This window comes from Protomyctophum parallelum (genome assembly GCF_964188405.1).
Source record: "Protomyctophum parallelum genome assembly, chromosome: 19".
NCBI classification, from domain to species: domain Eukaryota; kingdom Metazoa; phylum Chordata; class Actinopteri; order Myctophiformes; family Myctophidae; genus Protomyctophum; species Protomyctophum parallelum.
In genome coordinates, this window is record NC_139717.1 from 11,313,399 (window position 1) to 11,327,479 (window position 14,081).

Here is a 14,081-nt window from a genome sequence, read left to right on the forward strand (position 1 = left end):
CACACATACATGTTTGTATTACTATACTTGTAAGGACATCAGCATTTTAGGATAGCAATTTCATTGTTATCTGACTTACAATTAGTTGTGACGGTGTCACACTCACACAACAGATATGTAATCTCACAATGTTTCCCGCCCGAGCAAAGTATAAACCATATAAATCCATGTAACCATTTCAACCATGTTTAAATAACTATATAACCCCTAAACCTAACCTCTAATAACTAACCCCCGACACCACCAACCTGACTTTTTTTCCTAATTGTAAGCCTAAAGCTGCATTCAGACTTGAATAGTTAGAGCTGTGTAATTACATACAAAGTCATGGCAAAGATAAGAAGTCGCGCAAACGAAGCAAACGGCTACCTTGTATCTTCGCCCCGGCTGGAAAAATCCATCTGAAGCAACCTTCGCGTCCCCGCAACTCCATGCATCGCATGCTGGCAGCCAATCGGCATCGATCTTGTCCAGAACTCCGGAAATGTTTTGTCTGTTTGATATTATTCATCCAGTTCCAACTGAACTGACCGCCGGGACTCTACAACGGTTGAAAAAACAATATACAAACCCTTTGCAAAGACAAAGGAACTAATTTTGCTACTCATGAGTAGCAGGAATTATGAACCGAGCCATCTTGGTTGAACGAGTGGGTCCATTTGGTTACACTCTCAAAGTTAAATTACTGGGTTTTTTTTAATCAATTGTCCTCGCAATGTCTATATCCTCAAATATAAATATATAATAAATATATAACACATTTTACTATTTGTCTGGACAGTTGGCCCTCGCAGGTACAGTATAGTGATAATTAGCACACACACACACACACACACACACACAGTGAAGGCAGACTTTTCTGCTGTGCGTGACTCTCTCCAATTCTTCCTTGCTAAAAATACTACCGGGCTGCAGTAGTGGAGGATATGACCCGTCTACAATCATCGTGTTGAGCACAGAATTTTAATGGGGACTTGTGGCTCGTACAGAATCCATAATGGCGTCCGTATGGTTACTGTTGTTGTCTGTCCATGTCTAGCTCTGCTCGAACATTCTTAGTCACCAGCTTGTATTTCCAATTTCCAATAGTTTTACTTCTACTCCACTACATCTCAGATCCAAATATTGTACTTTTACTCCACTCCACTTCAGCCCTAAAGTATACATTTCGACCATTGTAAAATAGCACATCTATTATAAGCTCACAATGCACCGCGATGCAACGCATTGTGAGCTTTTAGATTTGCTATTTTCAAATGATTTGTATACATTTGAAATGGGATATTCTGTACATTACAAGTACATTTTGATACCAACACTTTTACTTACATACTTTTACTCAAGTTGGTTTTGAATTCCGGACTTTTAGTTGTAATGTCTACATTGCAGTATTGATACCTTTACTTGAGTACTTTTCCCACCACTATATTTCCCTACACCACTGGTTCTCACACTTTTTCATGTTGAGGACCCCCAAATGAATATACTGAATGTTTGTATATGAATGTTGGGCCGCTGACCCCCATCTGGAATTATATTGTGCCATTGCGCGATGAGACACACTGTGAGCTTGTAGATCGGCTATTGTTTTTAAAACATCATACCATAATTCTAACAATGAATGAAAGAATGAATGTCAGAAACACCGGCGTATCTCCTCATTGCCTGCACCAATCGCTCCCACTTTTCACACAGGCATTGACCATAATATGGAGGTCTTAACGGAGCCCTTTTTTCGATTTGACACATTAATGATTAATAATGAATTTATTAGTGAATTAACCTCGCAACCTCACACACCTCCGCCCCTTGGCGACACCTGCATCACAGGCCACCGTTCTCACCGTTACCCCACTGCCATGCTTCCTCTAGCTACCGCCGCAACACAACAAATAGTGCCCTATAAAATTTGGCGCCGCTGACTGTGTGTGTGTGTGTTGCATCCTTTGGCCGTCTTCTCCTACCAAATTACACCGTTTGCACACATCTCACCATGCACTGCAGCAACAGCTTGCCTGTCCACACATCAACCACTACTTTGCATTCATATTCATGTCATATTTACAGTACTACAGCCTTCACAGTGACCGGGATATTGTGTGTGTGTGTGTGTGCGCACGTGTGTGAGAGGGACGATAAACAGTCAGCAACACGTTAAATTTCTACTTCTACTAAAGAAAGAGGCAGCGATGGAGCCATAATTCCATATCCATAAATTCGGGGACATAAATTGCGCAAAATACTGTTAAACATGACGGCATCAGCCTGCTGCATCCTCCTAGCTGTTGTGTGCTAAGATAAATCACATCATACAGGACCACAACAGTCAACACGGCATTGACCAGGGTTGCCACATTGACTGAGAGGGAAACAAGCAACCAGGTCTATGAAAATGTTAACAGGCCAGATCAAGTCAGAAAATCAGAAAATAATAATAACTAGACAAAGTGCCAATCGGCACAGGTCTCCACCAGGGCAGGTCAGGTTGTGGCCTCATGGTGGCGCTATAACAGGCTGTTGAGGAAGATTTGGGCCGGAGGTTCGTGTTGGAGGGATGCAGGTACAATGTTTTTCCATGTGTGCATACATATACAGATCGATGCAGTTATAGCTAAAAACAGGAATTGGCCTGTTATAGCGCCACCGTGAGGCTGATTTTGAGGGAAAAATTGTGGCATGTCGTCCTCGGCCTAGTGAAAATGTGCGTGTATAATTTAACGGAAATTGCACACTGTGTTTGTGATTTGTGGCCTTTTTTCGAAATGGACGAATCGTGTGAGCTTTGGAAGCCAATCTTAGCCAATCAGGATGGAAGATGGGAAATGGTGGCGCTCCGTGTTGATCACATGACTATGGAGATAGTGTATACCGATTTGCGTGAAATTTGGATAAAATGTGAAGGAGTAATAATAGAAAATGTGTTTTACATATGTCGGCCTCCTGGTGGCGCTATAAAGAGCAGATGTGGAAAAATTCCAGGCAAAGGTTTTTCCTTGGCCTCTAGGGAGTTGGCATACAAAGTTATCCACAGATCCGTGCAGTTAGAGGTAAAAACACTTTTCGGCCAGTTATAGCGCCACCTTGAGTCTGAGTTGAAATTGTTCATGTGGCATTTTGTCCTCGGCCTAGTGGGAATGTGGGTGCACAATTTCACGGAAATCACGCGATGTGTTCATGATTTGCAGCATTTTGTTTGAAACTGAGCACTCCTGTGAACTTTGGAAGCCAATCTTAACCAATCAGGATGGAGTGTGAGAAATCTGAAAGAGCGGTTTTGTTGAATGGCTCTAGAGAGACTGTGTACCAATTTGCGTGATGTTTGGACAAAATCTGTAGGTGTACTGTGCAAAAACTTGTTTTGCACAAAGCGGCCTCCTGGTGGCGCTATAACAGGCCGTTCTGGAAAGTTTGGGGCAGAGGTTCATCGTTGGCATCCAGGGAGTGTGTGTGCAAAATGTGGCATCGACCGGGTTAACGGTGGCCGAGATTAGCTGCTCACGGACACACGGACGGACACACGGACGGACGGACACACGGACGGACACACGGACGGACGGAGTGCAAAACATACTCTCCCCACATGCCTTCGGCCTGGTGGAGACAATAATAAATCAATCTAGAATAAGAAACAATATTGCTGACTGTCAAACATCCTTGTCCAATGTTGTTTTAGAGCAGTGGTTCTCAAACATTTTCATGTCATGGACCACTAATATTCTATATATATATATATATTATTTATATATAATATATATATATTTACTATATATATATATATATACACCGGTATATATACAGTATAATACACACACACCGTATATCTAGGTGTGCCCCGAGATTTTTAGGCTATGAAAAGTGTGCCCTGAGACAAAAAAGGTTGAGAAACACTGCTCCAACGCACCTACCCTTTTTCACACCGCCCCCAGGCAGGCATCTGAAACAATTCCCCACACTGAACATAATTTGCTGTTCATATATTCAGAACGGGTAAGGACTAGTAGGTTAAATTAGTTAAACTGTGCTGGGCCCCACTTTGAGAACCACTATAAAGATGGACTGGTTCTGTTGGCCCACCAGTTAATTTAGTGTTCTGCTTATAAAGAGATTATATTAACCCATTTTGACCTGAGATCAGATTCTAAAAATGTATTCTACAGCCTGACAGTTTTCTGAAAAAGCTATGTTCTTCGATTTTTCAAAAATAGCAGACCTACAAGCTCATAGGCGCGCTATGAGCTTGTAGATCTGCTATTTTTCAATAGCTAAAGCATAACATAATGCTAACACCAAAAGGGGTTCCCGCCCAAAATGGGTTTTAAGATAAAGAGTTATTAATGTCTTGTTAAATATTTGTTAACAGTAACATATATTAACTATTAACAAATGCTTAACTAGCCATTAGTAAGTGATCTACTAATGTTGTTCATAATCATTAAATAATGAGTAAGACTAAGCGAACGCAGCTTGTAAATTACAATAATAACAATTAGAATAATATTTGAAGTAATATTATAATATAATGTATAGATAGATAGATTCCAGCCATGCAAAGGTTGGCTTAGAACTAAGGTTAACGTTAGACAGCTATGTGTGGTTTTAGCAATCAGTCAAATGTCATTTTTAAGCTAGCTGTGGTTGTTGTTTTTGTTGTAGAGACGGTGCTAACGTTATGTAAGCCAATGTTGGACCCAGAGATTCCAGCCAAGCAAGGGTTGGTTTAGAGCTAATGTTAACGTTAGACAGCTATGTGTGGTTTTGAAGCTTGCTGAATATCCATTCACTCACTGTCTGCTATTCTGCTAAACTAATTAACTAACAGTTTATGAATGATAACTAGTTATAGGGCATAGTTATCAAATGCTTAACAAGTCATTAATAACTCATTAACTAACAGTTTATGAATGATTTTTTTAACTAGTTATAACGGATAGTTATTCTAAAGTGTTACCTCTGCTTAACAACTTCATCCAGTGTGCACTTTGTTACATTGTGCACAAGCCCTGCCGGGTGTGTGCTCTGACAGCTCTTCACAACACTGGAGAATAGTATTAATATGTTCCTGTACGCCAGCGACAGTGTTCCACTATTCTGGGAACCTGTTGACATAATCACAAACGTTGCTTTCAGTGAGAGCTGTGGCATCACAATTCAGTTGAAGCGACTGCGTTTACATGGACAATATGTATTCATTCAGAATGAATTCATTCTGTTTACATGGACAATATGTATTCATTCAGAATGAATTCATTCCAAATAGAGAGTCATATCTGACTGTTTACATGGACAATATGTATTCATTCAGAATTAATTCATTCCAAATAGTCATATCCTACTGTTTACATGGACATTACAGTATGTATTCATTCAGAATGAATTCATTCTGAATAGAGAGTCATATCCGACTGTTTACATGGACAATATGTCTTCATTCAGAATGAATTCATTCAGAATGAATTCATTCAGAATAGAGAGTCATATCCGACTGTTGGAACCTGAACCTAAATAAACATATTCCTCTGTCCTCATTTGTTTACATGACCAAAGGATTCATTCAGAATGCTACTACTATACTAAGGGCAGACATTACATGTGCAAAATAATGCATGTATTCCAAACTCTCAGGCGTGTTTGGAACAAAGTGTTTTTTATGTTAAATATATCCCGATTCAGACGGTACTACAGTATATACCACCCATCCGAATACAAATGAAAATTAATTCGGTTCAGACCGGAATGGAATGGTCTATTCCAATTGAGGTGTTTACATGAGCATTTGTATTCTTAATCAGCAGTCATTCTGAATACAAGTGCAATATATCTGTCCATGTAAACTCTCTGGCACTATTGAGTATTAGAAACATAGATTTAGTTCCAGTCATATGGTCAGGATCTGTTGAAGTAACTAGAGCTGTGGGTTATATCGTTCAGAAAATTTTCATTCATTCTCTTTTTTTTATTCATTAATTTTGCACCCAATTTTATTTATTTATTTGGTCATTCAAAAATAGCAGATATATACAATCTATCTAATGTAAAAAAAAAAAAATCTTTGCTTCTGGGAGTCCCTGGAATAAAATATTGTGAGATGGGGTTCCATAACATGGAAAGGTTTGAGCACCACTATAATATAGCAACATAAGCTTTTCAGAAAACGTAGACGATTTAGAAGACATATTTTTTAATCGGCCTCAGGTCTTAACTCTTAATGGGTTAACCAGAACAGCCACGAAAATAGCCAATCCTACACAGCACCACCCGTTGGTCCTGATGTCTCATGAACATATTTCTGTCTCCTTCCTCTCGTCTCCAGATCTGCACCAATATATTCCGCACTCTTCCACCAAGTGACAACCCTGATTTTGACCCAGAGGAGGATGAGCCAACGCTGGAGGCTTCATGGCCTCACATACAAGTAAGACTGTAACGCTCTTAATTCTTATTTATTCTTTGTTGCACACAGGCTTGTCAAAAATGTCCCACTGAAAAAGGAGTTGACAGTTCAACTTCACAGCGTCTCCCGATCCAGAAAAAATGCCCAACAGGACCAGAGACCGAGAGTAGACCCAGTTCACCGGGTCCACCCGGGTGCATCAATTGAAAAGAATCTCGGAATTAGTCGGGTTTCGCAAAGTAAAATTCACGGGTCCATTCATTACACACAATCACCCGTGCGACAAAGTCTAAATGAGCTTTCATAACTTTCTGGTTTAGTTGTGGTAGGATGTATTTTTTTCCTACCACCTTTTTCATCTGCTTCTATCCACACACAGCTCGTCTATGAATTTCTCCTGCGCTTCTTGGAGAACCCAGATTTCCAGCCGAGCATGGCGAAGCGCTACATTGATCAGAGGTTTGTGCTTCAGGTAAGTGTCTTCATTGCATTAAGCCTTTTTCCGCTGACCCAGAGTGATTAACATGGCGCCGTCTGGACTCTGGAGTTGAGTTGTCGTCGTGCCAAATAGCTTGCATTAGCAAGTCATTCCTCTTCCATCAGTACAGACCATTTTCAGGCTTCAGCTTCACCTTTGCAATATGAGTGGATTATTATTATTAATTTTGATCATGCGTAAGCAAACCAGAACATTAACCACTTAACCCATTTTGACCTGAGATCAGATTCTAAAAATGTCTTCTACATCCTGACGGTTTTCTGAAAAAGCTATGTTTCTACATGTCAGTCGTCAGTCATTTTTCAAAAATAGCAGACCTACAAGCTTGTAGCGCACCACTCGGTGGCGCACTATGAGCTTGTAGATCTGCTATCTACCCCAGGGGTCTATACTTGGTGCCCTCCTTTTCCCCTCTACACCAAATCTCTTTGCTGAAACTAACTGATCTACAAGCTCACAACGTGTTGTGTTGCGACACATTGTGGACTTGTAGATTTTATGACAGGGATGCTATAGGGTTCTTATGATTAAGGAACAAACAACCACACACTATCTTCAAATGCAGTGAACCAACTTTAATAGGGAAACAGCAATGTTTCGGCCTATGCAGCCTTCATCGGGCTATCTTTATGGCCGAAACGTTGCTGTTTCCCTATTAAAGTTGGTTCACTGCATTTGAAGACAATGTGCGGGTGTTTGTTCCCTTTTCATTGTCGGGCACCGTACCGTCTCATATGCACCTGTCGCCTGTATGATTAAAACAGCAGTCTTGAATGAGTTTCTCAGTGGCTGCTGTTATTCAGATTTGAAGTCCTGTGACAGTCACAATGGACAGAAAAACAAAAAACAAAATAGAACACGGACGGACACGATTCGATGAGCGTATTTAAGTGGAGCTGGGGGGCTGTGCCTGGCTTGGCATTTCACGACAGCCCACCCAGGGGACGAGAGAAAGAGAGAGAGAGAGCAGAGTTATTTTATTTTTGGCCAGACCAGTGAGGTCAGCAGCACTATAGACTGACTATTGACTGTGATGACTGAGTGAAGTCACAGCGTTGGGTCGATTGTTTGGACCTAAATGGCTGTGGCTGAGAAATTGGTTGTAGAACCTGCAGTGTCGTTGTGAGGTGTGAGTCATTCACCCTAGTGGTTCTCAAACCTTTTCAAGTCAAGTACCCCCGATTGACATGTATTTGGCCACGGACATCTGAAAGGTTTTGTGAAGATTTATTTTTGGGGCTTTTTATGCCTTTATTGATGGTGAAGTGAAGTTAGACAGGGAACGGGGAGAGAGTGACACGCAGCAAAGGCTGGCCGTAGAACATAAACGGAAAAAGTGGTTACAATTTTTGTTATAGTAATTAGTTTAGCAGAGTCCCCCGGGACCCCACTTTGAGAACCGTTGGTTCATGAAATTTGCTAAATCAACAGAAATGTCGCCTTGACCTCAATCTTCAGTGCCTTGTGAGCTTGTAGAACGTCTAATTTTGCTGAATTATGGTGACATCATGCCCAGAATATGGTATATTGTTGCTATGGTGCATGTGGTTAATATTCCTGTTTGTTACATGATACATCATTCCCTCTGTAACTGGCGCCTGCTACAGCAGGCGGACAGAGCACTAGGCTGTTGTCTGTTTGTGTCTTTCACGTTCCTGTACTCTTCCCGGTTTCCTTTACAGTACGTGAGCCATCTATAGTTTTAAGGTAAAGGCCTTCTGTGCCTCCGAGCAAGGGCGAGTGGTAGAGGGAAGGGAATAGGAATTGAAATGGGAGCACAGCTCAGTCAGTGCTAGAGTGGAGGACATCACAGCAGGTAGCGATAGATCCACTGCACCAATGTTTTCTGGACACACTACAGTAGGTCAGTGGTTCTCCAACAGAGTGTCCACTGATTCGTTCTAAGTGATTTGGTCTTTTGCGCGAACGGGAACGAATTCCTTAGACATTATTAGCGTTCCTCGAGTCGTTCAGTTTCCTCTGTGTTGAAAGCCTGCTGACGCGAGGTTCAGTCAGTCAGCGGCAGAATGTTGACTGGCTGAAGAGAGACGTTGCTCTTTCGTCATTGGACTAAAGTACGTGAGGAGGGCGGAACCAGAAGTACTGAGCGGTTGAACGGTGAACATTATTAACCCATTCTGACCCGAGATCAGATTCATACGAGGTTTCCGCTGGACACACACTGGTCTGATTAACCCATTCTGACCTGAGATCAGATTCTAAAAAAATTCAAAATTATTCAAATACTTTTGATCAAGCACATACAGTATGTCAGGTGCTATATAAATGAAGTTATTATTATTATCATTGTGACTGTCCTGATTTCACATTATATAAAAACACTACCTGACAATCCCCTTTTAGCAAGTTTCCTGCAATTTCACACGTGACCCCATACAGTATGGCAGTATGCGGTCCAGCCACATGCTAGCTGCTACGTCCCACCTCTCCTTGTTTTAGAATCACAGGAGAGCTTGACTTTTCACCTGGTCGTGTCAAAGCCACAGACTGAACGTAGAGACATGGTAACGTGTGGGCAGCAGTGGAATGCCGACTGGCCCACATCCGAGGTGAACTAAGTACATTTACTCAAGTACTGTACTTGAGTACGGTTTTGAGTTTTCGAGCGGTGCCTCCGCTCCATTACGCAGCTATGTGTGTCTCTATGCATGTAATGTATGTGTGTCTGTGTCTGTCTGAGCACGGCCAGCTGCAACACCTAAAGTGAGGCGGGCTTATAGGTTGGTAAACCAATAGGAAGTCGTTGTCTGTTCCAGCGCTTTGTCCCGCCCTCTATGCCCAGAAAAGCATAATGTTCTTCAGGCTACAAAAGATTTTTAAACGTGTGAAATGGGACATTCTGCATAATGAGTGCTTTCTACTTTTTGTACTTTACTTTTGATTTTGATAACTACACTTTTGTACTTTTACTCAAGTAAATATGTACCGGTAATCGTTTTTTTCCCTCCGTGTCATCAGTGCCCATACCCTAGTTGAGGTTGGCAAAATGGCCTTTCTGTGTGGAGTTTGCATGTTCTCCCCGTGTCCCCTAGGGTAGGTAGGTACCCTCACAAAAAACATGCAGTAATCCTGGTCTCTATACTTACTCCCCCTGGCCAGCCAGGGCGCCTTATGGAGGGCAATGGGATGACGTGAGGGAGTGTAGTGCCCAGGATTACATTAGATAATTGGCCCTGGGTGAAAGAAAGAAAGAACGGGTTGCAAAAAATTGTGGGATATTTATTTAATTATTTTTTTTACTTACATTTTTAATCCAGGTCTTTTACTCTGAACGGAGTAATTAATTCCCATATTGATACTTTTTTCCTAAGTAAAACATGCCAGTACTTTTTCCACCACTGCGTGACTTTCCATGATGTGATTGCGTCTTGGTGGCAGGTGGAGGAAGAGCTTTAACATAGCTCCTTATTATTTACTCTCCTGGAGGACGGGGGGGGGGCGATGGAGGAGGACAGGACAGAGGCACGGAGCGGAACTGCAGCTTTCTACTCTCACTTTTAGTTTGGCAAATGGCACGAGTGTGTTTTAGGCTTTGAGCGTCAACTAAAATGCTGTGATTGTGACAGCGCTCAAGCTCCGGCTTCTGCAAGCAGAATGTCCGCTGGACACGTTTTCATTCAGATGTTGTGCTGCTGGGTAGTTTACCACTACATTGTTAACAACATGGTTAACTTGATTACTTCAGAGCATACCTATTTATACAACGGTGGGTGCTAGGCCAATAAGGCAATATAGGAAAGGAGACCCGCACACCGGTTTCAGGCAAAGGATTTCCTTTATTTCAGCTTAGCGACAACGTTTCGATCTCAACGGATCTTAATCGGGTCAGTATAGTGATATATTTATACTGACTATACTGACCTGATGAAGATCTGTTGAGATGAAAACATTGTCGCTAAGCTGAAATAATAAATAAAGCAAATCCTTTGTCTGAAACCGGTTTGCGGCTCCTATCTCCTGTCATAACTTGATTACTTCATCATCATTTAATTACTGTCCTTTTTGTTATTGAGATTTAACCCTGTGCAGTTATTATACTTTTGCAGACACCAATCTGAAAATATGTTGTGGCAGGGACCTACCCCATACAAGAGTTTTGTTGTTAAAATGTTTCAACAATATTCCAAATAATTAACTTTTTTAAGACTTTTGTGGTAAAAAAAATGCAATATTTATTTAGTCATAGTTTTAGTCATTCGTTTTCATCTAGTTTAATTTGGTTTTTGTCAGTGGAGGGAGAAAAAATGGTAGTCGACGAACATATACTTATAGTCATAAGTGGACAATTGTGGACATGAATGTCGATGTCTCTCTATTGCAGGGCTTTATTCATAAACGGCACTGTGAAAGGAAGAGCATAGATGAGGTTGTTAGCACCTTGGTGGGGGGTCCTGGGTGTGGTGGTGGGGGGGGGGGGGGTTAGAGGAAGTGCCAGAGGTGGTGAGTGACATCCTGGTGCATTGCACAGCCTGTTTACCTTGCTGGTGCAGTATAGTCATTCCTCCCTAAGGCTTGTCAATCAGCATACCGCCATTATAGGTCCATGTGTCAGCCAGTGGTGTCGGCTACACACAGAAAATGCACATGATATGACAGTGACACATGCACAGTTGCACGCACGTCATACACACACACACACACACTCACACTTTGATTCAAAGGGCTTTATTGGCATGAGAAAACATACGTTTACACACATACATACACACACACACACACACAAACATGATTCTGCATCTTGTGCTAAATGTGGAGGACTCTGTTCACCTTGATTCTCACATCACAGATTGAGACGGACCAATGAAACACACACACACACACACACTTATGTAAAATCACTCTAGTTGTGTAGGTGTGTCATCATAGTTCATAATGTCAGGTGTTTTTGTAGGAAATCTTAATGAATGTAAATGTATTCTTGGCTCTCATCTGATCTAGTATCAACCCATGAATCCTAGCATCCCTTTTCAGGGCATGTCATGACATCAGCCACGCATTTGACAAAAATAGACGATCTACGTTAGCATGGCTATTTTTGGTGTGTAAGGGGGAAAAAGACAGACCCCTGGGGGACCCCAGTCAACAGAGTATATTGTCTGTCGGGTGGAAACCTCATTTGTAACAAAATAACACACAAAATAAATTGAATATGGAGATAAGCGTGCCCAACAGCAACGGCTTTAAGTAGTTAAAATGGGTCAACTACCAGGCTTGTCTTTTGGTTGCAGCAAAAGATGAGCCTTTAAAAACAAAACCTGATGTTTCCCAGGACACCGCAGTCACAGTGGGCGTCGGGAGGGTTTAGAAATAGCAGGCTGTTTGGCTTGAGAAGAGAATCCATGTTCAGACTGAGCTCTTGTCTCCCAATTAGTGCTGTGGTGTTGATGTACAGTAATCCAGGTCATTTTAACGCATCCACTGCCATTGATGAGATATCTCGTCAATTGAAATCCAACTATAGTGTTACCATCTACAGAGTCAGGTTACCAAGTATTTATTATTGATTCTCTGTTCACTAGAGCCAATTATGAGAACCTCTGTCTTATCCTCATCTAGTTTGAGAAGGTTCTCTTCTCACTCATCCACCATTTGATGCTGGAGAGACGGGTCAACAACAGGTAAAGAGCACAGGGATTGTCTGGAGCTACGGAAAGATATAACGTATTGTCAACATAAAATGGAAATCTCCCAGCGGCAGAACAATAAAGGACCAAGAGTTGAGCCATGTGGAATACCAGAGCAGATGTCGTGCTACATTGACAAAGTAGCTTCTGCCTGTTAGGTAGGAGGAAAACCAAAACAAGGCCGTGCTTGACAAACCTATCCAGTACTGAATGATCAATTGTCTCGAATGCAGTCATTAAATCAAGGATTAGGAGAACGGACAGATTCAGTGCTGTGACCTTTCTTGAAGCCAGATTGGAATTGGTTATGCACCTTATTGTTCTGTAGAATCGCATCCGACTGATGAAAGATGTTCTTTTCTAGGACCGTGCCCAGAAAGGTCAGAAATTGGTCTGTAATTTCCCAGCACAGAGGGATGCTGTGATTAAATATTGATCCTTACTTCAAGCATTCGAATTCAATAACTCTGACAGAGTGCTTCTTCATAGCCAGGTGTGACTGATTATGTCATCAAACATAGTTTCTAATGTGCATGCTTGTTCAGTTAAACTATTTTACAGTATTTCAAGTGGACCCCCAAAACCAAGATTTAAATCATATAACGGCTAATATATCAACTGTGGCGACTCCAGTGTGAGGTTTTCACTGTCAGTGGGCCAACACCATGCAGATAACATAGTAACAAATCATCACTGTCATTTATCAAGTGCAGAGTCAACACAACCATCTATTAGGATATTTTACAGCACGGTGTGTGTCGTGTGTGCTTCCGTATGTTGACAAGCTTTATGGATATACTGATTTCCTTTTCTAGCAGCAGTTGGCACCTGCCCACAGTGCCAAAACTACTAGTAATTGGTGTACTGACCAATACCATGGTATTACTTAAGTAACAGACCAGTCAACTGGCCTGACCTGAACCCTACAGAGAATGTATGTTTTATTGTCAAGAGGAAGGTGTGAGACACTATACTGTAGATTCAACAATACAAATTAGTTTAAAGCTGCTATCAAAGCAAATCTGGGCTTCCATAACACCTCAACAACACCACAGGCTTATCACCTCCATGCCACGCCGCATTGATTAACCCATTCTGACCTGAGATCAGATTCTAAAAATGTCTATTACATCCTGACAGTTTCATTATTAACCCATTCTGACCTGAGATCAGATTCTAAAAGTGTCTTCGATTTTTCAAAAATAGCAGACCTACAAGCTCGTATCGCGCCACTCGGTGGCGCGATATGAGCTTGTAGATCTGCTATTTTTCAATAGCTAAAGCATAACATGATGCCAACACCAAAATGGGTGCCCGGTCAGAATGGGTTAATAGTAGGCCAGACCACGTATCTAGTGCATACTGTAAATTAACATACTTTTCGGATGGTTGACATTTCTGTATTATAAATATGTCTTTTAGTGGTCTAATAAAATATTCGAATATTTTGAGATACAGTAGGATGGTTAGATTTTCATCAGATGTATGCCAGAATATTTCTAGTATTGCAGTATTGAATTGATACTCTTACTTCTGGGCGGGAACC

The 14,081-nt window shown here is 41.5% G+C and overlaps 1 protein-coding gene across 1 annotated transcript in view; it reads left to right on the plus strand.

Moving 5' to 3' along the window:
* ppp2r5a (protein phosphatase 2, regulatory subunit B', alpha isoform) overlaps nucleotides 1-14,081 on the plus strand; it is an 85,071-nt gene that overhangs the window by 53,798 nt on the left and 17,192 nt on the right. Inside the window, exons 3-4 of the mRNA XM_083790159.1 lie at nucleotides 6,311-6,412; nucleotides 6,771-6,863. Coding sequence (XP_083646285.1) covers nucleotides 6,311-6,412; nucleotides 6,771-6,863 — 195 coding nt within the window. The remainder of the gene's footprint in view (nucleotides 1-6,310; nucleotides 6,413-6,770; nucleotides 6,864-14,081) is intronic.